General features: G+C 51.2%; 1 protein-coding gene across 1 annotated transcript; it reads left to right on the top strand.

Moving 5' to 3' along the window:
• The first annotated feature begins 13,126 nt into the window (after nt 1-13,126).
• On the top strand, nt 13,127-26,841 carry LOC128725656 (PHD finger protein rhinoceros). Its single transcript, XM_053819415.1, has 5 exons — nt 13,127-13,454; nt 13,542-13,736; nt 13,839-14,055; nt 14,127-14,316; nt 14,606-26,841. The coding sequence occupies exons 1-5, from the start codon at nt 13,168-13,170 to the stop codon at nt 26,839-26,841; spliced, it is 13,125 nt and encodes a 4,374-aa protein (XP_053675390.1). The 5' UTR covers nt 13,127-13,167.
• Nucleotides 26,842-27,977: the final 1,136 nt, after the last annotated feature.

The following is a 27,977-nucleotide window of genomic DNA, read 5'->3' on the forward strand; positions in this document are numbered from 1 at the left end:
CGACTCGCTTCAACAATTCACGCGCACGGTCCAAGTATCGATGGTATATCGAGTGTAGCCTATCCACGACGGACACGGAGAGCAGCGAAGAATCTGCCCCGCGTTGCCAGCCCTCAGGGCACTTTGCCCCGTCGCGGAAGATAGGAATGTTTAGTACTCTGTTTCTGTTTGCGAACTTCCCTCCTCTGCTTGGGTGGTGTTGTTCTTTTTGCTGCTGTTGGTGCTGGTTCGCTCGTGAATTCTTTCACCACCACCCTCCCGATGGTTCACTAGCAGCTAACCGGAAGGGGGATCGAAACGCTGGGTCTGGTTGGGATTTCCGTGAGACGCACTACCGTTTCCCTGGACTTGGACACACGGAATAGCCCGCGAAAGCGGTAATCTATGGTGATCAAAATGTGCACAAATCACACAACTAAATGCACAGAATTTTTAAAACGAAAATTTTCTTTTTCTAACACCATTGGGGAGAGTTTTCGCTTCTTCTCCCAAGCAACGTTTTGACGTTTACGGATGCACTTCGACAGAGCCCAAACACGGAAGACTATAGGGTGGCAATGAAGGTTGACATATCGTAATTTTTATTAATTTTATTTTCCACATAACTATTGTTTACTCTGTTTTAAATTGATAAATCGTATTGCTACGATGTATATATATAGTATAATAGTATATGCAACAAACGTATAGTATAGGAATAAACAGAATAGTACACGCAACTATAGTCACCACAAAACTGTAATATTCTACATATCTTGTTGATTCCTTTTCAGGTTTTCTTAGAAAAGGGAAAGATGTTGAAATGTAAATTACGAATTGAGAAAACAATATATAAATCAATTCATTAGTCAAAATTATTTTTGAGTTGTTGCAAAATTAATCTATAGATCGAATGCTATCATACACTTTGTAGAACATGTGATTTCATGTGATTTCGACAGGTAATTTGAAATGACTAGTAAAGTTTTGCATGTAATGTTTTACTTGGGGTGAAACCTACATAATTCTCAAACAACTTAACTTGGTTTATAGCGATCTAGTGATTTAGTGGGCATATTTTGTGATAGTAACGATCATTTTGATAAATCATCACTTTTTAGGGCTTATTTGGCGCACAGTTCATACTGTTTGACATGCTTTTGACGTTCCCGTCTGTTGTCTCTGTCACGCAAGCAAAGTGAATGTTTCGATTGGAAAAGAAAAACTCCTCGAGAGTGTACGGGGGATGAAAATTTCGGCCGTACGCTGAAACTGTGCAATAAATGGAGCAAATGTGCCGTTCATCAAGCACCATGCGTGCGTTCGTATCGAAAAACATCGAGTCGCTGTGAAAACTGGCCGGAATATTCGTTGCCAGCACCTTTGCAGCCTGACGCAGGGCTAGCGAAAAGGTTCGAAAATTGAAGCACTGCGACGTTCGCAGCTAGGAGAACCAACATTACCAGCAGGACGAAGAAGTTCGGAGAGGTTGGCGTTCAGGGTTGTTTTGAAATGCAACAACAACAGCAACACAAACGGCATCAACATCGTTATCCAACACACGGTTATTACCGCCATTGTGTACAGCGACGGGAATTGAGCGGACAACAAAGCCATGGAGAATCGCTCTGTATAGTGAATGTCCTGCACAGCCTTAGTAGGGACACTCGCAACAAAGCCACACCGCCTAGCGAAACGATCCTATTGGGCTATCGTCCCACGAACTACTATGCCACGATATCGTTAGAACATTGAAAATACTGCAAGCCATTGGACTTTACAGTTGGCGTGGCACTCTTGCACTATTATATCCAATGAAAACTGCAAGTTCATCAAAAATGAGTTTTTTCAGCTCCGGCGTCGGGTAGTTGGGCGAGACGATGGTCGAGCATGCAAAGAGATATGGCTGTGCCTCCCGTATCGTTCCCCTGAACTTGTTCGTAGCGTTCTTCCAAGTGTACTAAGGACTGTTGGGAAATTGATCGATTCATATTGTGTCTCGGACCAGCCAAGTTTAAAAAGGAACCATCCTCGTACCAAGAATACTCTACAGTGTATGCATGCGGCATAGGTAATGTTTAACAGACCTTTTAGCGTAAACATTCAACTACCAGGCCGTTGGGGGAAATGTGGTGATATGTGCGATTTGCTTATTCCCGATGAAACAAGGTGTACGTGTTTACCAGGCAAAAATACTCCAGCGTCGTGAAAACACTCCTCAGATTGCAGTCCTAAGTGAAGCACACTCTGTTCGTTGATGTGATAACCCGAACTGTTCGTTTCAGTCGTTGAAAGTCATCTCAACACGTCAAATCTCTCGTTAATAGGCAGCTTCCGTTAAATGGATGGACAAAAAACACAGTATTTCGCGCTGGGCAATATAGACTGCAATACACACAACTTTTGCAACCGGTTTAGCTGCAGAGGTACGTATAACTCCGCGTGGGGGGCTGATGCTTCATCTGGCAGATACAATTGGGCGCATTAATGTCGAATGTTATCGTAGCATTTAGCTTGCATCGTAAACATGCTCCACATCATTAGCGCCCTGCGATCGTTTAGGTCCAGCAACTCAGATCAGAGTCTTGAGTCAACGTGGGGCCGATATTTGAATTTGTTCCCTGTGTCGCTGCTACGTAACTTACCCATAATGCAAGAAGTCGTCAACGTGTGGAAGGCATTCTTTTTTTCTGATCACTTATCGTGACTAGATCCGTGATCTACAGAGAACCTTCAAGCTACAAGTGCTCCACTGCACAACTTCTCATCTCGGACAACGTCGGCACGTTGAAGTGATCGATTGGAATTTGGAAAACAGTTCTTCCCGTGTGGTGGCTGCATGCGACATGGCTCGCTCTAGTACGCAGCCAAACTTTCAAAAATTGTCAATGTTGCCAATTGACAGCCCGGGCACACCCGTGGTGCTTTCGTTGCAGCCACCTTGACAATTGTTGGCGCTCAGCTCGCTTACAAATACGCACGTACACATGCAACAAACCCCACAGGCGTACGCAGTACGCTGTATGAGCGCTTTGGCTGTTTCCAAATTTGCAGTAAACCGACAGAATCGCCTTCCCGTCGCCGTTTTCTTCCATCGCGAAGGCGATCCTCCGTGAAATGCGCCCATATGTGGTGAATTTCGTGGTGGCTTGATAGGTGCGAGAGAGCAAGGGTATCATGCATGTCCCGAGCGAGCCGTGCACAAGAAAGAGAAGCAGAAGGGCAGGCGATGGCAGCAGTAGCAGGAGTAGTGGTGAGCGCGCTTCGCTGAAGGCTATCTCGTCGCTGTAGCTGTGGTGGTGCCGTGGTGGGTTCGTGGAGCAGAAGCAGCAGCAGCAGCAGCAGTAGAAGAGAAGAGAAGAGTGTTGTTCGCATGGGTAGATGGGTCAGAGCGGGTAGGCGGGAGAGAAGGTGCGAACGAAAACCTCGAGCAGCCGCGAGAGAGTGTGTGGTGGGATACACACATCAAGAAAAAGATGGAAAATTATAATGGCGGCCTGTGTCTCGCCGTGTAGATTTTTCGGAATAAAACGCGTTTAATTCGCACCGAACCGAAAATGGTACGTACGAAAAGGTGTGCTAGCGCGTCGGGCGCACGGTGGTGTAAAATGCAGCAACGCTGCTAACGCGCGGTGGGTGAAATTTAGCGAAAACAATGGCGGCCTAGTCCCAATTTGTTGTTTACTCTTTTACGACGGAGCAGCCACACACAGTGCAGGAAGATGATGATGATGGATGTGCAGTGCAGCTTTGCTATCGTTATTTTTTTTTGTTTCGTTGCTTCGTTCACGACAAAATCGTGCGTGTGATTTGTGCACTAGAAACACGGTCAATGGGTGGGTGGGGGTGGTGACAGGAAGGAAGGCATCCTCGGGCGGAATTCGTGATGGTGTGTGGAGTTAAAAGCTTGCTTGGTTTGGTGATAAAAAAAGGAGAAAAGGAGTCGCAAAGCCATTGGCACTTCCGTGTGGTGCGCGAATTCAAACCCCAGCAGCAGATTCACCGTCGCTCCGTCATAGTCATCGGCATCATCATCATCGTCATCGTCATCGTCGTCGTCGCCGTCAACACCCGCAACCTGGCCTCCTTACACGCGAATTGTCAGCGCGCGCGGGGTACCAGCGACGGCAGCAGCACCTCAGAAGAGCAAAGCGCGATTGATGGGTCAGGTGGATGGATGGTGGCGCGGTGCATACAGCAATGGCCGACAGGTCTCGACTGTGGCCGTTGCAAAAGGAAGCAAAAAAGGGGAAAAAAAGTGCAAGCAAAGATGGTTTTTCGGGATCCGTGCAAGGATTCTGTTCCGTCGGGATGTTTTTATCCTGCCGCGGCGGGTGTGTGTGTCAGGAAGGGACGACGAGTGGTCCCACAATTGTCCCTAGTGGTAATGCTCGCGCGCGCTCGCTCTCTCTCTCTCTCACTCACTCACTCACTCACTCACTCGCTCGCTCTAACTATCTCTCTCTCTCTCTCCCGTTCTTCGCGCTCGCTGTCAGAAGCACATTCCGTCTCGCTCGCGCTCACCGCGCATTCTCTTGCTTCTTCCGTTTGTCATTAAGTCTGCCGTGTGGAGTGTGTTTGTGTGTGACCGGGGTGTGCGTTTGTGTCGGACGGGGCTGGGGGAGGCCAGAGAGCCATCTAGCGGGGGTCCTGTGAGTGATCAATTTCTGCGGAGGTAAAAAGTAATTGGCGAAGGAAAAAAAAAAGAAAAGAAATGCTCCCGATCCCCCGTGCGCCTATCGCTATCAGGATTAATCCTTGCCTCTCCCCCCGCCCCCGCCCCCCTAACTGTCACGTTGGTGAAACTAGCATTGGGAGAGAAATAGGTGTATAATGGGGGATGCAAAGAAGAGCAAAAGAAAAAAGCATTAATAGTAAACATCTCTCGAATGACGAAACGGTGTGCCCGCGCGAGTAAGCGTGTGTGAGTGCGTACGTGCGCGGGAGTTTTTCGCGATTGTTGAATGAAGAGGAGTGGTGGGGGATGGGTTTGCCTTCCCCCCGAAGGGCTGCTTGAGCCCTAGAGTGAATGGTGGCGTAGGGCGGGGAGTGGTGTGGTGTTAGTGATACTGGCGGAGATGCGCGCGGGTGTGGAGTCATTTTTTTTTCCGCGCTGCTCCCCCGATCCGATCTAAATGCTCTTAAGGGCCTCCGGTACGATCCGGCAATGCAAGGGAAGCGGAAGTGCGTCAACAAAAGTGTCAAACGGAAGCCTTTTCATCCTGCTTGCGTTAGCGGCGGAAGCGCAACAAAAAGGAGAAGTGTGTGCGATATAAGTACGGTGAATTATGCGTCCAGTCGCGCACGACAAAAAAAAACGACGGATAGTGCATGAAGGAGAGAGGGGGGTCGAATTAGGAGTGGGCGGCGGGATAGAGGTGAATGGTGGATGCAGGAAATGCATTCCCGTGGGGCGATAACGGTGTCGTCGCAAGGGAAGATTTTGGAGATTCCATTCTTCCACTCAAATCGCGCTCCGGATTGCACCACATTGCTCGCCAATGAAGGGCTCCTCCTTGGGTCGCAAAGAAGATGTCTTCTTCCGTCTTTTAAAAGGGTGGATCAAGCTCAAGTGCGGTGATGGTGGCGGGTGTCTAGTGTTGCACGAAATCAAAAAAAAAATAAATAAAACAAAAATGTCGAGCGATGGAAGGCGAAGACGAAGCAGCAGCGTCGAAGAGAGGCATCTCTGATCTGATTGTGATTAATGCGTCGCTCTGGATAAGAGAGCGCGCAACGAAAAGCAGCGCCTTCTGTGGTGAGATGACGAAGAAAACGGCCAGCCGCCAGCCCGTCAGCGAGTGCGCGCGCCCGTGCGTGTGTGTTGGTGCGCTGGGATGCGTGCGTACGCGCGCGCGCGCGTCCGCGCACACACTTTTCCATGTGCGGTGGCGCGACAGCGCGCGAGAGAGTGAGAGCGAGTGCCCTCGGCATGCAAGGATGTGAAATGCGTTCCGCGCGCGAGAGTGAGAAGCAGCATCATGTGCTAAGCAAATGTTTCGAAAAAAGTATAAAAAAAAGAAAGCAAACCAATTGAGGAGAGAAAAAGAAAAAGAGGAAGAGAGAGAGAGAATGTGAGCGAGAATCGAGAGAGCGATGGAATGAAAAATAATGCATTTTATGTTGAATGTGCGTGTGTGTGTGTGTGGGTATGTGTGAAATTTTATCGAAAAGCATTCATTAGCAGCCAGGAAAAGAATCATTCAATCAATGAAGAAACAAACACACGAAATCGATTATCGAAATCCGTCAAGCGTAGCTATGCTTGGTTGTGTCAAATCCCAGCCAATGCAAAGCTGTCAGATTTGTCGGGTTTCTGCAAACTATGCATGCTACGCTGGTGTGTTTGGGTGCGTGCGTATGTGCATGCCCAAAGTTTGGTGGGCAAAATCTCGTGTATAGGAGTTCGATAACAACAGCACTAAATGCTTACGCGTAGTACGTTTTCCACAAGGTGCGTGATTTCTATCCGCGAAATAGTTCGCTCTTTGCACATCTCCGCGAGCGCGAAGCGAATCTGCCCTCCAATGGGAGAATGAGAAAATCATATATACCACGCGTGAGAGAGCGAGATCGAAGACGCGTTCTCTCGAGTGAGTATGTGAATGCGTTTTGTTGCTACGCGCCGTGCCGACGATGTGGGAATGTGCGCGAGTGTTCCGTGAGGATAAATTGTGACGACCGATGATGATGATGTTGATGATGATGCTGCTGCTGATCATGATGATGCTTTTTCTGCCGCCCTTCAGCAATGTAATGCTGGTATCGTGTGCTCTGCTGTTGTTGCTCTTGGTGCTCCCCAAAATTTCTTTGGCTGGTTGTTGTCTCTTTTGTTGTTTTTCCTCACATGTGCGACATAGATGAACCAAACCAAAAGCGAAGAAAACTGCATGATTCTGTCCAATACTTTCCACCACAGATGGAAAAAAGTTCGCTTCAACGTGTGTCAGAGTCCAGTCTGTGTTTAGTGGTGTATTTTTGCATCGCTTTTGCCGCTACTGTGGCGCCTATGCAGAAGTGCATCCAGGATTGTAAACGATACGCCTGAATGCATCCACTGACGTTACACAGTGCACGGTATTCGCGTGGAGTAGCCTTCCCGCGAATGGGACAAAGTCACCACTGCGAAAAATCACGGATTGATGCTCCACAGGGCGGGCGACTGAGGGAAAAGGAAATAGCTCCATGTGGAGATAAATGAGCAGCCAAGCTGCCTTTTGTAACTGTCCCCGTTTTCGCTCTCTTTCTGGGGGGGCTTTTCGGATCGGATCATAGGCTGGATAGATGATAGATGGAGGCCGGGCTAAAGAGAGAAAGAGAGAGAGAGAACGAGCAAGAGAGAAAGAGGGTATTAAGACAACACTCAACAAGGGCTCCACGGAGTGTAGTAGTCATCATTGGCAAGCGAATAATCAACAACACATCCCCCCCCCCCCCCTTACCACACACCCATCCACCCACATGGATTGGCCATCAAAGGCCTACTAGATGGGAGGAGCACGAGGTGGCGTACTACACGCTGTCCGTCGAAGTTGTGGAGGACGGGCGAGGAGGACGTGCGCGTGTGCATACTAAAAAGCATCCCCAACAAGCCCAACCAACTCATCGGTGTACATCGATGGGTTGTTGTAGCAGTAGCAGCGTGCATTGTTCGGAACGTTTGTTGCAGTAAGAGTGTATTGCAGGCACTGGCTGCAATAACGGACGCGTGACGTTGTTCTCGTCGATGCGCCCGATGACGAGATTCTACCGTCGATTCAATCAAACCAATAAGTCGCTACTTCGCGGTTACTACCACCACTATGATCATTGCAGGCCATTCGACGTCACCGTGACGTTTGATAGTCGGCTGATGACAGCTAGCAGCGAGGGAAAATAAAAAGAATCATAGGTGGCCGCGATAGACACGTTCAATCAGGCCTGGTCTGATGCGGGAAAAGTGATTTTTTCATCCCAAAATGTGAACGCATTCTGCCAGTTGATGGCGACTGATGCATTTTTTCGGACTGTTTTTTGTTTGCCCCGCCACTGAACAGCAAAAAAAAGCCAGCATTACGCGAAAAAAGAACGATAGAAACCACGGTACGGCATTTCCCTACCGTTTGCTTGCATGCACGTGTAGAACAGTCGTTGATAACGTGTGGAAACAGCCACCAATCGCTTGACTTATGGCAGGGTTCGTATTTTTAGACCAAAAGAGAGTCAGCCGCCATTCTTTGCTGCTGGAGGACGTCGAACGTGGCCATGTGCGCAACGACCGGGAGATGCATCTACTTGAGCGCTGCGCAAACAAAACGACGAGATAAACCCCACCGACAAAAGGAGAGGGATCGTGTGATGCTTCCTTTTTTTTTGGTTTTCGTCGTCACCGAGACAGTCAGGAATTTCTGGACCGCTCTCCGGAAGCGCGAGGCATACGACGGTGGTACAGGAGAGAAGTATCGGCAGCAGCAGCACCCGCGAATGGGGTTGATTTTGGCGTCCGCATCAAAACCCGCTAAGTAAGGGTTGTACAGGGAGAGATCTCACCGTAGATCGCGCGCTGCGGTTGGCGCGTAGAACGCAAACAAAGCAACACGGGGTTGCTGTTTTTTTTTGTTGGTGCGACCGACTTGGCCGCGTGTTGATGGGTGTGTGTGTGGATTACGCACCTCTCCGCTCGCTCTGGCTCTCAATGTGGCAAAAGGGGCGCTTGTAGTCGTGCGTTTGTAGCATTATCGGACGCACTCGTTTGTTGTTGCGTTTGTTGCCGGAAAGATGCGTGAAGAAAGAAAGGGGGTCGTTGGTAGTGTAGAGGAGGCAAAGTCATAGCCTTCTCCCCTCTACCCCGCTTTTCGTACCTCTGTTACGCTTTTCCGCTGCGGAGGCCCTTCATTCTGTGTCTGTGTCGTCTGTTCTCGATCGTGTGACGTTTGGGATGTCTATCGATGAAGTTAAAACAAAAGAGACAGCAGAGATTGAAGAAAACTGAAGGCTACACAAAGTGCAACATTGGCCGGAGATGAATGAACGAACGATCCAGCTGAAAGTGGATCAAGGGATGGCCATGTTGATCGGTGTGTGGTACACGTTGGTTATGTTGAGTTTTCGAAATGTTTTATGAATCTTCTGTATCAATTTAATGTAATGCATTATCCATCTTCTAAATGGTTGATGATTTACGTATTTTTTAGTAGAAATTAATACACTTCCCTGCTGCATTTGTAAGCAGAATTGGGTGCAAAGATGATAAGAATTTCAGCAGAAGGTTTTTCTTCTAAAAACCTGCCACATTCGTATGTAACGACAAAATACTGAAAAGTACTTCATGCGAATGCTCCATGAAAAAGAGAGAACCGTGCGACAGGAAGTATAGAAAAAGAACGTGTCTAAACTGTGTTCTTCGATCTACTGTGATGTAGGAGCGTTGATAATTGGATGGGAATGCCTGGAGACTAAAGAGTGCTTATTAGGAAAGGAGAGTAAGAAAAATTAGTCTACAAATTTGTCGAATGAAGCCGCAATAATAACCTGCGATCGGTGAAACTGTGCACTGAAGTTTGGAGAGTAAATTTGCGAGCAAATTATTTTAAGTGATTTTTTTTGTAGGTGAGATTTCCTTCACAACTCCTCGCAACTCATGGAAGCAGGTGCTAAAAGAAAGTGTGTTACGATGTTGAACTAATGCTGCGCGATTTGCAGAATAATGGTGTGCGAGATTGTGGATTTGTGCATTAAACTCGCGCTACCGTGAGGTAAACTAACCAAAGGGCGATCGGTGGTCTATCAGCTCCTCCACCAAGCAAACGGGACTCGCATACTTCGTTTGGAGGCCAGATCCGATGTTTGTGCGCTCGTGTGGCGCATTTTATGTTTCATTATCTTTAACAGTTAGATGCCTCCCCTGCCTGGGTTGGGGTTTTTTCTTGGCAGATTTGGGCACAATTGTCCAGCCGCGCGTGTTGCTTTGGTGAGGAGAAATAGAACGCTCGACGAGTCGAGTAAAGGGGGAAATGGAGCTTGAGGCTGGGGTGCAGTAAGAAAGCAGAATAAACCACCCTCCCTTCTCGAAGTGGATCCCCCCTCCACACGATCACTACCATCATCGGTTGGTTGGCTCCAAAATATTCAGTTCTCCCGCTCTCTCTTTCTGTCTCTTTCTATTTCCCTCTAGAAGATGAGATGAGAACACATTTTCCCATGGTCTTCCTGCCCACCCGGTGGTCTCTAAAGGAGGGTTTTTTTATCGTCCGATTAGACGAGACCGCGACCCTTCTTTTGGGTGGGCCAATGGGTGCAAGCGAGATGGCACCAAACGAAGGGAGCGTGCGTGTACGCGCATCCCTTCGTCGGCTGGGTTGAGATTATGCTCCCCGTATGCTTAGAATGATCGATAGCGTGTTGCTTGCGCGTGAGAAAAAGAGAGAGAGAAAGAGAGAAAGAGAGTACGCAATAAAACAATCGCGGTGCCGTTTGCACGCTCACGCTTAGATCTCTCATCCGTTTTCCGTCTCTTTCATGCGCGGTTCGAAGGGCCAAGCGTGCGTGCGATTCGCCTCCCCCCCATCCCTCCCCCAAAAAGGGCCATTGGGAAAGACCACGCTGAAAGCGGATGTGAAAGGTGAGATGCGAAAACCGCACACACGAGAGTAAACGCAGATGATGCTGGTCGGTGATGCGTGTGTGTGTCGGAACGCGACCCATCACCACACACGAGAGGCCCTATGCGAGGGCCGGATGGCAATTATCGGACGGCGAGGTTGCTGGTGAGAAAAAAGAGCTTTCCGGTAAAAGGACACCGATGGTTTTTTCTCGGCTGTGAAAAAAACGGTCCATAGGGTTTGTGTTTCACGATCAGGGCCGGTATGATCGTATCGGAAAGCATAAAATGCGAATTTTAGATATTGGAAGGTACGACGAACGTATAACAACGCCAAAATGTCGCAGGAATTGTTATTATTTCGCCCACAGGAAGACGGTGACTGGTCCTGGATGGGGGGATGCTATTGGTGCGGATGAAACGCACATACCGCGCTGTCAAAACTGGCAAATTTCCCTGTAGAGCGGGAAAAGCGTACACAAAACATAATCCTCGAAGGCGTCACGCACGTCTCGCTTGGCACGTGCTAGCTATTTTTGCATCATTAGTTTTCCCGTTTTTGTTTTTCGTTTTCGGACGCGCGCGCGCGTGTGTGTTTGTTTGTTTGGTGGTGTGAAGAAAAGGTGGAAAAATGCCATGAGGCAGCAGGAGCGCATTTTATTTTGCCCACAGTCGACGAGAAGGGTGATGCAAAGGAATTCAATAACCGAGTAGACAGGCAGTCTTATCACTCAGGTCCTTCTCGGATGCCACCTCACCGACAGGAGTCTCCGCAGGTGACATTCCGCGGATGCTCTGATTCCGGCCACACTGTCACGCACCTTTAAAACATAAATAAATCCCTGCCATCTGGGGGGTGGAACAGCATGCCATTACATGGCCAACAGCTACTCGGGATGCTTTGCGCGAAAGGATAGCGAACGAGGACACGCGAGCCATTGAACAGGGAGGCGCGACCCACACTGTGGTGGGTGCTGCGCATGTGTGTGAGGGGTGTCCTGAGAGAGCGAGAGAGGGCTCGAGTAAAAGGAGACAGACCTGCCTACAACCGTGTGTTCCTGGAATCCTTTTCGTTCTCGAGGATGGGAGTGGGTCGATGGGGTGGTGCGGGGTAAATATTTGTAAGCAGCCCCTTCTCTAACCCCGCTCTACGCCCGCGCACTTGTTTGCTCTGCTGGTGCTCATTAGGGCGGAATGGGTGCGATTGTGCGTAATTCTGCCTGTGCCTTGCGATACGCACACATATATACGGCCACCAAAGGATGAGAAGGCGGTTTCCGCAGGTGTATGGGAATGCGGTGTGCGTTGGAAGGCTTTTAGGGGCCCACACCGAAAGGGCCACTTTGGGTTTGACACAATTTCGAAGCAGGGAATTTGCATAAAAGTCCCCTGTCGTTGTCCCCCGGATATGCTACAAGCAGGGAAGAACATTTTTTAGTTTTAAAACTTAGTTGACAGCTCCCTATCGGTGGGATAATTTGTGTTTTATGATGTGAATATTTCCATGGTAACGGTGAACAGTATTGCATGATAGCATGCTGAATGTAAGAAAGAGAGGGAAAAAGAGCGAACAAAAATTGTTTGATAGTCTATGAAAATCCCTCTTCATCTAGCTTTAAAAATGATAGCCTTCTGGTGATGAAACAGCTCTCCATATTTTATCCTTCCGTTATTTGTCCTGTAAGCTTATGTAAATATTACGTCATAAATAATGTACTCTCATTAAATGTGTATCCTTGGGGCAACATGATCAACAACGCTGGCGTATATATTCAACGCAATGTTTTTTTTTGTAATAAAATCAATTGAATTGTTTTTATTTTTACCTTTTTAGACCGCATCTTCAACATACCCATACTGATGTTGGAAAACCTTCTGTGTACTCGAACGTACTGTGCAATAGCAATGAGTTTGGTAGCGAAAATAGAAAGGCAAACGAGCGCATAAACACAAGAAAAGCGAAAGAGAAAGGATCAAAGGATTCAAACAATCTTTACACCGCGCACCCGGTGTACGAATGACAAAAAACCCCAGAAGTGTAAACTGAAGATAATCGAGAAGAAAAAAATCAACTGGGCTTGGGCACGGGAAAAGGCAGGGAAAGTCAATGCGGCCCCGCTAGCGAACTTTGGGCTCGAACGAAACGAAGGACACTCGGCCACGAATGCGCAGCTACAAAGCAAGGATACAGGTGTGTGCTAAACCTCAAGAAAAGACTCCAACATATTAGAGGTTGTTGAGAGACAGCGAAGAGACGATCGAATCGGCACCTCCGTGCATTATCCTGTCCGCGCCTCCATCGGTGCGGAAAGGAGCGCACGTGTGCCGCGGGTGCCGAGTGTGCGTGTGGTGTCGTGACTCCTTTCGGTCGTCCTTTCGGTAGGTCCCGGCTCCGAGGCCCATACTATATGTGCGTGTGGCGTAGCGGCGCCGGTGGAAGTGGTCGCGGCAGTGGTGGTGATGGTGATGGTAGTGCACGCGTACGTTTCCACAACATCCACTTGTATGTAAGCGCAACGGGACACCGCGGAAGCGATCGCGCAAGTGTGCGCTAATCGAGGGCAGGATACGACGACGCCCACAGCAACCAGCGACAACAGGACGTGAGCATGTCTCAGAAGAGTCAAAAGCGCACCAACCGGGGCGAGAACGATGGGCCGCCCCCGATCAAGAAGCGCAAAGGACGACCTCCGGTTTCGTCGTCCGGCGTCGAGGACGACAAGGACTCGCCCGCCTCGAACGGTGGCCCCGGAGGCGGGTTGGGTTCGGGGGCGGGCTCGAGTGGGGGGGCTCCGACGACGCCAACGAAGAACTGGCAACCACGGGCCGTCATCGATTGCAAGCTGTCCAGCATCTACAACCGAACCGCGCCCGAGGCACCGGCGGAACTGTTTAGGTAAGTAGCAACAAGTTTCGATGGAACACCGCAATACGTTACTAATGCTTTGCCTCTCGTTTTTGCTTGCGACTTTCCCCCACGCAGGAAGGATCTTATCAGTGCCATGAAGCTGCCGGACTCGGAACCGCTGGCGGCGGACGAGTACTGGGTCATCGCGGACCAGTGGAAGCAGGAGTGGGAACGCGGTGTGCAGGTGCCCGTGAATCCGGACTCGCTACCCGAACCGTCGGTTGCGACGCTGCAGGAGAGCTACTTTAAGAAGCGGCAGGATTTCAAGCTGTAAGCGTTCCTCCCTTGATGGAGAAAGACCAATGGTGGTGGTGCGCCAGAGGATGGTGATTTACTAACGAGCTTTGGGGTTTTCTTTTTCGCCTTTCGCAGACCGAAAAACAAATACATCCGGATCACGAAGGATGAGAACTTTACCCATGACCAGCACTATCTCTCGAACACGCCAGCCATCGCGGAAAACGTATGCTACTATGACCTGGATCAGTGCGACTCGGCCTGGCTGAAGGTGCTGAATGGGGAGCGCAACCTGGCTGGTCTAGTGCCGGTAACCGACGAGCAGTTCGAGCGGGTTGTTGAGGAGCTAGAGGTGCGCGAGTCCTTTTTTTTTCGACTGACGTGTATTTTGACGCATCTACTTTCTGTTATTCTTTGCCACAGGGACGGTGCTTGGATAAGATCCAGGCAATCATGAAAAACGAGGAAGGGCTCGGCATTGAGTACGACGAAAACGTCATCTGTGACGTGTGCCGATCGCCGGATTCGGAGGAAGCGAACGAAATGGTTTTCTGTGATAACTGCAATATTTGCGTACACCAAGCGTGTTATGGAATAACAAATATACCATCTGGTGAGTAAACAGCTTGTGCCAGAGCTTGCGCGGCCCTCGTTGGCAAAACACGACATTCGTTGTCGTTGTAGGAGGATAACTCAACTAGTAGGGATACAGTACAGGTGTTCAGAATGCTTGGGTTTTCTAATTTTCAATTGCAGTACAGTTGATAGACACTTAGATGTGCTACCCAGAGATAGCTAGTTTAATATTGATACAGTGTGAAGTAGCCGCGTAACATGTCGTTCACGCTTCATAACATTGTGGCGCTTTTGTGCGATCCGTGTTCTTTTTTTTTTAATTGCAGGTCAATGGTTATGTAGGACGTGCTCGATGGGACAGAAGCCGAAATGCGTACTCTGTCCAAACATGGGCGGTGCGATGAAGTCGACACGATCGGGACAAAAGTGGGCGCACGTGTCCTGCGCGCTCTGGATCCCGGAAGTGAGCATCGGATCAGTCGATCGGATGGAACCGATCACGAAGATCTCGAACATCCCCGCGAGCCGATGGGCGTTGGTGTGTGCGCTCTGTCGGGAACGAGTCGGAGCCTGTATCCAGTGCTCGGTAAAGACGTGTAAAACGGCCTACCACGTAACGTGTGCGTTCCAGCACGGACTCGAGATGCGCGCCATCATCGAGGACGAAAACGCGGAAGATGGCGTCAAGCTGCGCTCGTACTGTCAGAAACACGGTGAAAACAAGGGAAAGCGTGACAGTAGTCGGAACAACGCTACGAACAACGCCGGTGCCGGTGCAAACTCCGGTGGCAGCGAGGACGAAGCGACAAATGCTGGTGTGAGCACGACGAGCGGAACGGGTACAAGTACTACGACCGGTGGGGGCGATATTAAGCGGCGGAAGCGGAAAGACATGACGTCCGAGGAGCGGAACCAGGTGCGGGCAATGCGCCAGCAGGAGATCGAGGCCGAGTTTGATAAGCACGTGAGTGTGAAGGACATCAGCTGTCACCTGTTGGACGTGGACCAGGATGGCATCCACCATATTTACAACTACTGGATCATGAAGCGCAAATCGGCCCACAACCGACCGCTGCTGCCACCAAAAACGGACGAGGTGGACCCGAATGCACAAAATCAGGAGCAGGCGGAGATCGAGAAGATGAAAACGTTCGTACACCTGCGGCAGGACCTGGAGCGGGTGCGTAACCTATGCTACATGGTCAGCCGGCGAGAAAAGCTGAGCCGGTCGTTCTTTCGTATGCGCGAGCAAACCTTCAACAAACAGGTGGCTGCCCTTTTTTCGTTTCGAAGCGGTGGTGAGACGACGACGACGAACCACCAGCGGATCGGCGGCGGCAGCATGGCAATGCCGCACGTGGATTCGGCGATGCTTGACGCGATCCTGCACGCGAACCATGGCCCTACGATATATGATAGACTTTACTCGTGTAATTCCGTTAGTAGTACAATGCTGAGTCTGGACGAGATGGTGGAGCGCATCATCGGTGATGTAAATAGTAGCGTTAGCGGTAGCGGTAGTAGCGGCAGCAAGGACATCGCCGTCAGTGCCGGTAGCAAGAAGGCGAACGTGACGGCGTCTTCGGGTGCTAGTGCAACAGTCGGTCAAAATGGCAGTGCTGGTAGCGGGAGTGGCAGTAGCAGTAGTAGCAGTAGCGGTGGCAGCAGCAGCAGTAGTAGCAGCAGTGGCAGCAGCAGCAGTAGTGGTAGCAGTAGCAGCAGCAGCATCAGCAGCACCGAGGGCAACAAACCAACGTCCAAGGTGGTGAAGGGTGCGAACAAAAAGGAACAGTACAACCATGAGATTACTGCGCACGGTAAGAAGCTTCCTGCTGATGTGAACGGAATGCGGCAACAGCAACCGATAGCAGCTGGTAACCAGCGAACTAAGGGCCAGCTTTCGTCCAAGAGACAACAACCTCCCTACGTGAATGGTACGGCGACGGCACGGCGAAGTATGAGTAATAGTTCGGCATCCGACATGGACAACGATGACGATGACGAAAACGACGCCGATGTGACGGTTGTGGGTGTTGATAAAGTGAATCCTGCCTCGAAGAAGAAACCCCGACAGACGAAAGCTGTCGAACGAAAGCGCCGGAAAGCTCCTCTATCCGCGGGTTCGACGGGTGCGCTAACTTCGTCGGCGGAAAAATCGAGTTGTCGAAGTGTCGGTGATAGCACGAGCGACGAGGAAATGGTTGAATCGCGGTTACGTCCTGCACTCACATCGAGCGGTGCACGATCAGGATCTGGTGGTATATCGAAAGCCGCACGTGGTGGTGGTGTTGAAAAGTCCCTCACTGCTACTGTTGCTTCTGCTGCCAGTGGTGGACGAACGTTGACTGCAGGGCAACAGAAGAAGGATTTCCGGAACCAATTCCTGCGACAGATGGAGCGTGAGCTGGCGGATGATCGGCGAGCGATGCGTTTAACCGACGATGATGATTCCAACGACAGTGACGACCTGCTGCACATAAGGCCAGGCAGTGGCGGTACCGTCGGGCGGACGGGCCATGCGACAGGTGTTGGCAACACGGCTGGCAGTGGCAGTACGGCTGGTGGCCGGGGGAAGAAAATTCCGGACATATACTCTGACAGCGACAGCACCGATCGAGATAAAACGGACCACACGGCGAGTGATTCGCAGCAGCATCCATTCCGTACGAAAGCCGCCATGAAAGAGTTCAACCTGCAGCAGGAAGCGGATCGATTAAAGCAGAAATCTCCCACAAAACCGACTCGCTCGGGAGGTGGTCAAGCCATCACTGCTAGCTCGGCAACACTGACTGCTTCACCCGGTGCAACGATGATGGCGCTACCCGTCGCTACGCCAACATCCGCCCTTCCTGGCAGTAAGGTGTCGTCGACGAAGGGTATAAACTCCGGTCCGATTGCGTTAACGGCCGGTGTGACGGCGGATGGACACCACCAGACGTCTAAGCGAACGGCGGGTTCAGGAGAACAGCAATCACCATCGACGGGCAAGACGGCACCGGTGTCTAACAGAAGCGGCAGTACCAAAGAAAGCTCGAAAAAATCGAAGCAATCGCAGCAGGCGACGGAAAAACATCTCGACGCTGGCAATAACACCTCGATTGCAGGTAGTGGCAGTGCCCATGGCAAACCGGGACCGCCGAACAGCAACAGCTCCGGAACAGGTGGCAGTACGTCTTCGAAAAAGATGGAATTTTTGGCGGACTTCATGGTTGTGCCGCAGCGCGAGGCAGCAAAAAAGGCGGCAGAGAATTTGATGAAAACCAGCAGCAGCAGCGTCGTGACAGCGACCACGGTTGTCAGCACATCGTCTACGTCGTCCAGTGCAGCCTTGTCGATCGCAGCGTCTTCCGTAGGTGCCACAGGATCAAGCTCCTCGTGTTCTGCTTCCGCCAGCGCAGTGCTGATAAGTGCTGGTGGGTCGAGTCGAAAGCAACAGCAGCAGGAGCGTGATGCTGGAGGCAATAGCAGTAGCAGCAGTAGCAGTAGCACCAGTAGCACTAGTAGTGGAGGCAGTAACAGCGGTGGTGGCAGCATTGCAAGCAATAGCGGCAGTGTGTCGGTCAGCAGTACAAGCAGCGGTGTCAGCACGGGCAGCAGTAGCACGAAGCAGCTGGAAATTGATGGCGATCTTGCGGTCGAACCGTCGATCGTTGTTAGCGGTAACAATCAGCAAAAATCTTCCACCGTAAGCAATACTAACAGTAGCAGTAGTGGTGGTAGCACTGGTAGCAGTAGCAGCAATCGCAACCGAAAGGACGCGGAACCAAAGGTTGCTGTCGTGGTGCCTGGTAGTGGGAAAGCTGCTAAACGTTCGACCGGGGCCAACACCACGGGCAACAAGGGAAAACTTGTCTCGGCAAAGGACTCAATCGAAAATGTGCCCTCAAAAACGGATGCTACGACGACGTCGGCGGCTCGTAATAAATCCAAAGAACGACCTATGGCAGCAGATAGACAGGCGAGTGGCGGGACGGCACGCTCGACAACATCCAAAGAGCAACAGCGGAAGGATCGTGCTAACGAGGACACGCAAGCTCCACCCCTCGCACCGTCTGAGAAGGAGAAGACAGTTGTGGAGAAGGGCAAGGGCTCGAAGGACCAGAAACAGAAGCGTGAGGCACATCAGGAAATCTTTGCATACGTACCGCAGCGACAAGCAGCCAAGAAAGCAGCGGAACACATCAAGAGCGGCCTTGGAAAGCCTTCCGGTGGAGATCAACCGGGTGGGACCGATGAGAAGGCTCCAGTGGCGCCAACTGCAGCAGCGGTGGTGTCTTCTAAGGCCAGCGCTGGATCAGCAGCAAAACTGGCTAGCAAGGCCCGGGAAGAGCGAAAATCCACCGCCACCACAGCATCAACATCTTCAAACAGTTCCAGCTCATCCGGTAGCAGCTCATCGTCGTGCTCGAGCTCTTCTAGCTCTGGTTCGGAAAGCGAGGAAGATGATGAGGACGAAGAGGAGCAGACAACTTCGGCGGTTGGCAAGAAATCGGTGCCTTCGACCACCAGCAATCGTTCGAAATCTGGTACGGCGGCTAGCACGGGCTCCGCTGCAGCAGCAGCTGTTAAAGGGCAAGCGAAACAACAACGAACGGTCAGGCAGGATGTGTTGCCCTTTCTTGACAAGGGTCCAGCACGATCCGTGTGTGAGTCGTCGAGTTCGTCCTCGTCTTCGTCCTCGTCGGGATCCTCGTCCGACAGTGATAGCGACTCAAGCAGCAGCAATCAAAGTAGCCAAGATGAAGCAACCACCTCACCGGTTGTTCCGACACCGGCAACTGGACGTAATCGCAAAAAATCAGTTTCCGCTAGTTCGGCCAAATCTCAGGACGTGCAAGAGGTTGGCTCGAAGAAACCTTCGGCTACACATCCCGCCAGTGGTAACAAGAAGGGAACGGCTCCTTTGGCCACAGCAGCAGCAGCTTCCGTTGGCCGAGGGTCTGGTGGTCGGAAACCTTCCACTACCGCTAGTCTATTCGACGAGCCCAATGTTGCTGAACCGGGTAAGCAACAACCTACTTCCGGCACAGGAAAAACAAAGACCAACAAAGACAAACATCAGTCACTTGGTAAGGGAATGGATGATGAACAAAGTGTGGCGGCTCCGATCACTGCTGCTGACGCCGCTGGTGCGAAGTCAATTACTAACAGGCGGAACTCCTATCAACCTGCTACCAACGATGCAACGGCCTCTAACAACAATGGCAACGTCACACCTGTTAAACGCGGCAGCCGTCGTCAGTCGATATTCGTCGGTGCTAGTGATTTAGAGGAGAAACAAAAGAAGCCATCTCTCGTTCCACCGGAAATTGCTGGCACACGTGGTGCGGGTCGACGGAAGGCTAGCGAAGCTATGGATGTTGATAAGCAAAAGGAGCAGCAAGACGAACCGAAGGTTGAGAGTGGCGAAGCAATGCTGTCAGAGAAGGACTCGGTTATGGATGAAACAACTACCGGAAAACGTTCGCTGGTTGATGAGCAGTCGTCTTCTTCCCGAAAGCGACGTAGTCCCAAATTGCCGAATCAAACGGTTGCTTCTAACAGCTCCACTGGTGTTGATGTCGAATCAAAAGAACCAGTTTCAAAAGCGGTATTATCGAAGGAAGCTGAGAAACTTGCTGCTGCATCTACGCCTAATCGGAGCACCCCGGGCGGAAGTGACGAAATCTCGTTGCTCACTGATGAAGACTCCACGGATCAACGGAAAGCGAAGGAAGAGATTCCTTTCTCGATTCCGAAGGAAGACGATAAAGTCCCAGATGTTATCAAATCTTCCTCGACGAACTCTACAACGTCTGCGGAAAGCGTTACAACCAAGCGGGAAGTTGGCGATAAGACCGTCCAGAAGAAGGGTATTGAAATCATATCCCTGGTGGAGGATTCGCGTTCCAACGATGACGATGTGGTAGTCGTTGAAGATGCAAGCAACGAAGCGAAGGTCGATCAGAAACCGCCCGATATTGAAGGTGTTCGAGACGTTAAAGAAACGCCAGTGGACGGAGAACCGAAATCCATCTCAACGCTGGATAAGGTTGAAGAAAAACCATCTCTGGAAGCCGATAGTGACCGCAAGAGTACTCAATTGACCATACAGATGGACGATGATGAGCAAGGAAAGAAGATACTTCCAGCGGAATCTGTTCCATCCGCCATCGGACAGCAGCAGCCACCGTTCGATGCTGTTTCGCTTCAGCTTAATAACAATAGTGCCGTGTGCGATGTAGGTGGCTTCGTTTCCGCTAGTCAAACGAGCAGTAACAATAATAATGGACAGAAAGAAGATACTGGTAGCCATGCTAGTGCAGGAATCGGTGGGCTATTGGGCAACAACGACACCGGTACGCCCTCCATATTCGATCTGTTGCTACCGCAAGATAATTCGGTGAACGACGACTCGTTCGAGCTGAATCAATCGCTCAACTTCCCTTTCATGGAGGACTGCAAGGAGGATACGCAGCGTGAAACGCTCAACCTGGTCGAGAAGCTGCGACAGAAGTACAAAAAACCTCAAGGTGTGGCAAATACAGCTGCTGGATCGATTCCGCCCGGTTCGGGTGGTACCGAGCCACTGAAAGGCATAGACGAAATTCCGACTAGTGACAAAAAGGAAGACATGATGCTTCTGGACGGTGTTGTCGCAGCGCATGTCACCCCAACAACACAAGTTCCGATGCCTGTGGTTGATTTTGTTACGGATCGTGCCAAGCAGGACGGATTGGGAACGTTGGGAGCGAATCTAGCAGATGCTCTGCTTAGTGAGAAGGAAAAGATTCAACCCGATCTAGAATATGGGGCTTTCGGCAAGTTCAACACGGCAGCTGCGGCAGCTTCAGGAGGTCCGCTGGATCAGCTTTCCTCGCCTGTCGCCGGTGCTGTGCAATCTGCCACCCAACAAGGATCGCAGCAACATCAAGCCTCTCAGCTGCACATCGGTGCTCAGCAACAGCAACAGTCTCAGCTGGATAGCAAAAACGCAAAGGAGGACCATCTGGATCATCTCACTTCGAGACCGTCAGATGAGCGATGGGTTCCTCCGTCATCAGTCCCATCGACAGCTCCAACCATCGGTTCCACCGCGTCTCTGCTCCACAATACGCTACCCATCTCTGTTACTTCTATGTCGGCGACATCGAATGTCCTCGGTGGCAACACCGTCTCGACAGCACAGCTTGCACAAAACTGTATGGAAGCTGCACGTATGCTGAATACCCATCAAGCGAACAACAACAATAACGTGAATGCACTGAACACCGAAAAGACGCACGGAACGGCGGGGCCGGTACCTGGTGGTGGGTTATTCGATGGTGGTGCGTTGACTAATCATTTGCAACCATCGATGCAGCAGCTCGGCACCGGCAACGATCTGAACCATCATCATCATCATCAGCAAAACCTGCAACATCAGCAAAAGCAGCAACAACAGCAGCAGCAACATCAGCAACAGCACCAGCACCACCATTTGCATAATCCTCTTTCAGGGTTGGACTTTATGCAGGGCATGAAGGTACCAAACCAGAACGAAGCTACCTCATTGATGCTGTTTGATAATTTGCAGCAGCAGCAGCAACAGCAACAGCGGCATTCTTCTCCGCAACAACCAGTCGGCAGACGTGGTTGGAATCAGACCACCGATGGGTTGAACTCACTCGATCAGCTTCAAAAGAAGCAGCACGAGTGTGCGGTGATGCAAGAGAAGGAGAATTTGCTACTGCAGAAGCAGCAGCAGCAGCAACAGCAGCAGCAGATGGCAAATAACAGCCATCGTAACAAGCTGAACGATCTGAACAGTTTCATGGACATTCAGAATGCCTCGACGATGACGAATCAACATCAGCAACAATCGGGAGGTGCCCAAGTGGTCAATAACAGCAATTCGGGAACTCCAAACAACGTCAATGCAATGCAGCAACAACCATACGGCTTTCCATCCAATGATCCTTCGCATCATCAGCAACAACAGCAGCAATATCCGGGTGCGGTGTCGTTGTTTCCACCCGCGAGCGTTCCAGTTCCGTTTCCCTCACCCGGGGCCGGTCTCTACCCACCGAATTTCGGCAACGCGAGCTACCAGCAACCGACGCCACCGCAAACGACGATCCCAGGAGCAGGAAAACCGCACCAACATCAACATCACACGCCCGGTGCGGGTCTCGGTGTCGGTGTGCCACCGCTCACGCACCATGGCCTCGGTTTGGGTGACGCTATGGTTTCACCGCACCGTGGCGCTGGAGCTCAAGCTGCCGTAGGACCACAGCAACAGAAGCAGCTGGACCAGATGTCGTCACCTCTGTCGACGATGGCTGTTTCACCAAACAAGCAGCAGCAGCAAAGTCGTCAACCGACTCCAACGGATGTGCAGCAGCAGCAGAATAATTTCCTTCTAAATAGCGGTGGCAATGGAGGTTCAAGTAGCGGAGGAAGTACCCCAAGAACTCCACAACATCGCCGGACACCGCAACGAAACAATCATCAGCTGCAAGTGCACCAGCCGGATGGGACGGGCATGGATATGCTGGTAGGCGTAGGAAACGTAGCAACCTCCAAAAGAAGTCCCACGAAGTCGTCCCGTTCATCGTCGCGCATACAAAACCAACAACAGCAACAACAGCAGCAACAACCCCATCTTCAGCAGTCTCATCTTCAGCAGCATCATCACCATCATCCGCTGCTCATGAACGACAGCAATGGCGCGTCGTCGTTGACTGGAATGGTGCATCCGTTGGGTCAACAGCTGAAATCGCCGTCGTCGGTGCCGGCCGGTGCAAAGTCGCTCAGTCCCGGAAAGAGCCCGAAAACCGCGGCAGCCGCAGTGTCCGCCTCGGTGTATGCGCTGCAAAAGTCGATAGGTGGTGGAAGCGGAAGCCTGATTGCACCGATGACGAGTGGCCCTGGCAAGGGTTCCAAGGGGAACGAGTCAACGGGCGGCAAAACGACGCGAGGACGTGGCCGAGGTCGTGGAAGGCCACCGGGATCGGGAAGACAGGCGCAAGCAGCGAACGCCGCCGCTAACCATGGCGTTCAGGGTGGCGTTGGAGCAGGCGGCAATGGCAGCTTAGGAGGCCGCGGAGGGGCCAGCAATAGACACCAGCAAACCCACGGTAGTAGCTACCACATGGGCCAGCTGGGACCGGGAGCTGATTTCGGTTGCTTTGGCAGTAGCACGATACACAGCAAGATCATTGGCACGGTGTACGATCTGGACTTTGACGAGGTGATCGACTGCGGCAAACTGCGCGATATGCGTGATCGTCGTCGCTCTATAGATGGCCGATCGGCGGATGCATCCAATGCGAACACTGGATCAGGCGGTGCGGGACCAGGAGGGGCAGGTTCGGACGCAAAATCGAATCGAGGATCTTCCGGTACTGGCGTGGCTGTGAGCGGAGGTGGTGGTGTCGGCGTTCCTGGAGCGACCGGCACTGGAGGAGGAGCAAACAGTGGATATGGTGCGACAGCGGTAGGTGTTGGTTCAACCGCTAGTTCCCTACCGGATATGGCCGTCCTTCCGGGACCAGTCGATATGCGCACGTACAGCAGCGGCTTCGACTCGTCGAGCAACACGGACGCTTATAACAACCAACTGCTGGGTGTGTTTGCAAGCGGTACAGCCGATCAGACGTTGGCCGACATCGACGAGGACATGGAAAACGAGTTGCAGTCAGCTTTGAAGGCGGATTCTGCCAGCAGTCGTTCTGCGGCGACGGCGCTTTCACCAGCGGTGGTGACAAACAGCGTCGCGTCCTTGACAACTCCAGCATCAATGCTTCTCGCAGCAACAACAACAGCCAGCAACAGTAGCACCAGTAGCAGCAGCATTCCTTCGGAGTCGAACAACGCGATGAACAACGCGCTCACGACGGCCAGTTCGTTGTCGATGGCGACTTCCGTGTCCTCGGTGACTACGCCGTGCACTACACCCGCACTGCCAGCATCCATGCTGGGCGAGGATGCGATGATCGAGCAGCCGCAGGAGGAAACGAATGATTCGGACAGTTTGCCGATTACGCCAACGATTCACCACAAAATGTCCTCACTAGCGGATTCGCGCAACATAATGAAACTGAAGATCAAGGGTCCGCTGGCGCAGCTGGACAGTGGATCAGGCCCCGTTGGTGGTGGGATTGGTGGTGCCGGTTCGGCCGTTTCGTCGGTGATGGTTTCACAACTGCAGCAGTCCATCAGTATGGCGTCCTCGATGGGCGTAGGAATCGGTGGTGGCGTAAGTGGAGGTGTAGGTGGTGTTGGAGTAGGTGCCGGTGGCGTTGGCAGTAACGTCGTGGCCGGCGGAGCTGCCGGTTCGTCTAACCTGCGACGGATGCGCAAGAAGGAGCTGTTGCGGCAGTACTGGAATCAAGACATGAACCAGGACGATCCGCAGGCCGTGCTACAATCGACGGAACATCATCATCTGCACCACCATCATCATCATCACGCGCAGGGTTTATCGCTTGGCGGAGCCGGCCGCACGACAGTTGGTTTTCCGAAGGCAGTCGAGTCACTAGGAACCATGCCGACCAAGGACGATTACAAGGAGTACGGTGGCATCCATCGGAAGAAACTCTCGTCTAACATTTCGCGCGAGCTACGCCAGTTGGCATCAGTGCCACAGGTTGCTTCCGAGCACCATGAACTGTTGTTGGCTGAGCGAAGGCGCAGCGTTGGCCCGTCGGCGGTGGCATCAGTAGGATCGATGGTTGGCGCCGGTTCGAACGGATCCAACATGAACTTGTCGATGGAGGATGTTAGCGGGGCCGGTGTTGGTGTTGGCATTGGAGGTGGTGTGGCTGGCAGCAACGTCGGAGTGACGACCGGGAAGCGAAGATCGCGTAATAATCGAGCGAACACCAGCACGGCTACGGTAACCGCAGTCAGCCAGCAAACTCCACAACAGGCTCCAAAGCTCAAGATCAAACTTGGCTCGGGGATGCTGGAAGCGACTGGTGTCGGTGGTCCATATGGAGCGGGCATGGTCGGAGCAGGACCTAGTACCAGTAGCAGTCTGCGGCCACCTAAGAAACGATTGGCCTGCAGTGTGCCACCACCGAGCTTGGAGGATTTGAAGCGCGAGTACATGATGTACGCGGAAAATATAAGCTTCGATGACGACGGCCCGGGTGGCGGTGCCGAGGATGACGGCTTGGGAGCGACATACAGCGGTGATGATGAGCCGAAGGCAAAGAAGCACAAGCATAAGGACAAAGATCGGGACCGCGATCGCAGTGGCAGTGAGCATAAGAAGCGCAAAAAGGAGAAAAAGCACAAGCGTGATAAGGGCGAAAAGAAAAAGGTCGAGATCATCTGCAATGCTGCTTTGGCCGTTGGAGAAGGAACCGGAGATGAGCAGTCACAGCAGGCAGCACCGCGGATTGTGATACGGCTGGGCGTGAAGAAGCCGGTTACGCAGGCCGAGGAGCACTCTTCGTCGCCTCTGGCGGCCAGTGCGGCAGGTAGTGTTTCACACATCTCCCAGGAAACGTTACCAAGTGATGGACGGTCAAACGAGGGAAGGAGTAGTAGCCGCCAGCAGATGAGCGGTTCATCTCCCGAGACGGATCCGCTGGTGATCGATCTGGCGGCGATACACAACACCAACAGTCAGGGACAGGCACTGGACTCTTCGCCTGTGTCAGATCGTACAGCGGCGGCTCAAGCTGCTCCGGTGGAAAAGCCACTTATCACACCGATTCGATTGAAGCTGGCACGCAATTCCGCTGGAGGTGGATACGTGATGTCTTCGAAGAAGAACTCATCTATTGGGGCGGAAATGGAAGGACCTGACAAGCTGAACCCTGTGCCAGGTGTAACCCCAAGCGTGGCGCCTCCAGCGATGCACATGAGCTCGATGAATAGCTTGATGAGTAGCGGTAACATGCGGCAACTCACGGGCCAGTCTTCCGTTGAGTCAACAGGTGGATCGATGGACCTAACAACGTCAGCAGCAGCGGCTGCAGCGGCAACGTCGAGCAAGAACATGATCGAGCGGCTACTAACGGCCGCCAACATGGCAGCCAGCTCTCCGAATGCGTTCGAGCGAGCCATGGGGGTAGCAGCGGCAGCGGTAGCGGCATCCTCGAACGGGGGTACCGGAACGATGACCGGATCAGGTGCCAATCATCAGGGCGGCGGTGTTCCTTCGATGTACAACATGTCTTCGATGGGCAACAACGCCAGCGGCGCTGGCAACAGTACGGCGGCGTCCATGTCCTTCAAAAATCTGCTGGATTTTGCCGCTAGTACAAACACCACGTTCAGCACATCGAACCCCGTGGGTATGTTCACCACTGCTTCGACCCTTCAGCAGCACCAGCAACACCAGCAACACCAGGTATCGTTATCCATGAACCAATCTTCAATGCTACCATTAGCCATGGTGCCACCATCTCTGCAGCAACAGCAACAACATCAACAGATGACGCAGATGACGCTACAAACGATTCCGACTTCCAGCAACAGCAGCAGCAGCAATAGCAATAGTGGTAGTAGTGGCAGTAATAACGGCACCCAGCAACTAACAGGTACACCCGCTAGCAACGCAACGAAGAAGGACTGTGAGGTACGATGACAGTACATACTCTAGAAGGTGGCCTAGTTGTAGTTGCAGCTTGTTGCCTCGCTTAGTGCACGGGCTCTTCTACGCGAAAGCTGCTTTTGGTTGTTGCCAGGAACGGAGTGTTCTGTTGGTTAGAACTTCCGCCGTGAAATGTGGGTGAGAGAGCCACCCTTTATGTCGGTCGCTCATCTACACTTGCCTTTTTAATGTGTAAACTTGTTGCATATTTCTGTACGTTTGTCTCATATTGCTGCAATCGAATGATTGATAGTAATGTTTGCATGTAAAGTGTTTCAAATGATATGCAATTTTTTTTAAATCAAACAGGGTTATTTCAATGTATTTTGGGCACCTTCTAACTGAGTATTATTTTTAGTCAGTACTGTTGTAAGTTTCTTCTTCGTAGAAGTGTTTTTTTAACTTTTTGTTACAGATTTATTTTTTACAGAAATATTTGTTATATGAGTGGTTCCTTTTTTTCTAAATCACTTGCTCATTGCTTCAAAAAGTTGAAAACTCAAATGCTAACGAGCATTTTTTTATCAAGCAAAACCAACAACATAAAACACTTACCGTTGCTGCGCGCCGATCCGTTAGGTCGCTGTAGACTGTCGTAATCAAAATGAGTCCTGTTTGTGCGTGGGATGGATGTCAAATCTCGATGTACTACAAAGAAAAGGATAGAAGGATAATTAAGATATTTAATTGTTACGGTAACTTAAGTGTACAGTTTAAAATTGTAAACATTTGTAGTGAATAGTTTAAATTAATTTAACGCTAATTAACTTATCCTTTTCGGGGAACGATTAAGATCGCATAGGGAAAGGAATGGAACGTTAGAAACAGCAGAAAGCGAAAGAGAGAGAGAGAGAGAGAGAGAGAGAGAAAAGAGTAAAAGAGGAGCTAGTGAATGTTGGATGTGGTGTAATGTGCAAATTGAGGATCGGTAGATGGCTGTGTGTCGCTGCTATTGTGTTGCCAAAGCTACACAGTGTAGCGCGATGTGAAAGCATGAAAAAAACAAACAAACAAAATCAGGCAAACAGTAAAGAGAAATCAGAGAAGCTATTATTGTGAATATGGTTTGAGGTACGAACGCTTTTATTTTTTTTCATCTGAAATGACCTTTGTAAAATCTTATCATTTGA

The sequence above is a fragment of the Anopheles nili genome, chromosome 3 (genome assembly GCF_943737925.1).
Source record: "Anopheles nili chromosome 3, idAnoNiliSN_F5_01, whole genome shotgun sequence".
NCBI classification, from domain to species: Eukaryota; Metazoa; Arthropoda; class Insecta; order Diptera; family Culicidae; genus Anopheles; species Anopheles nili.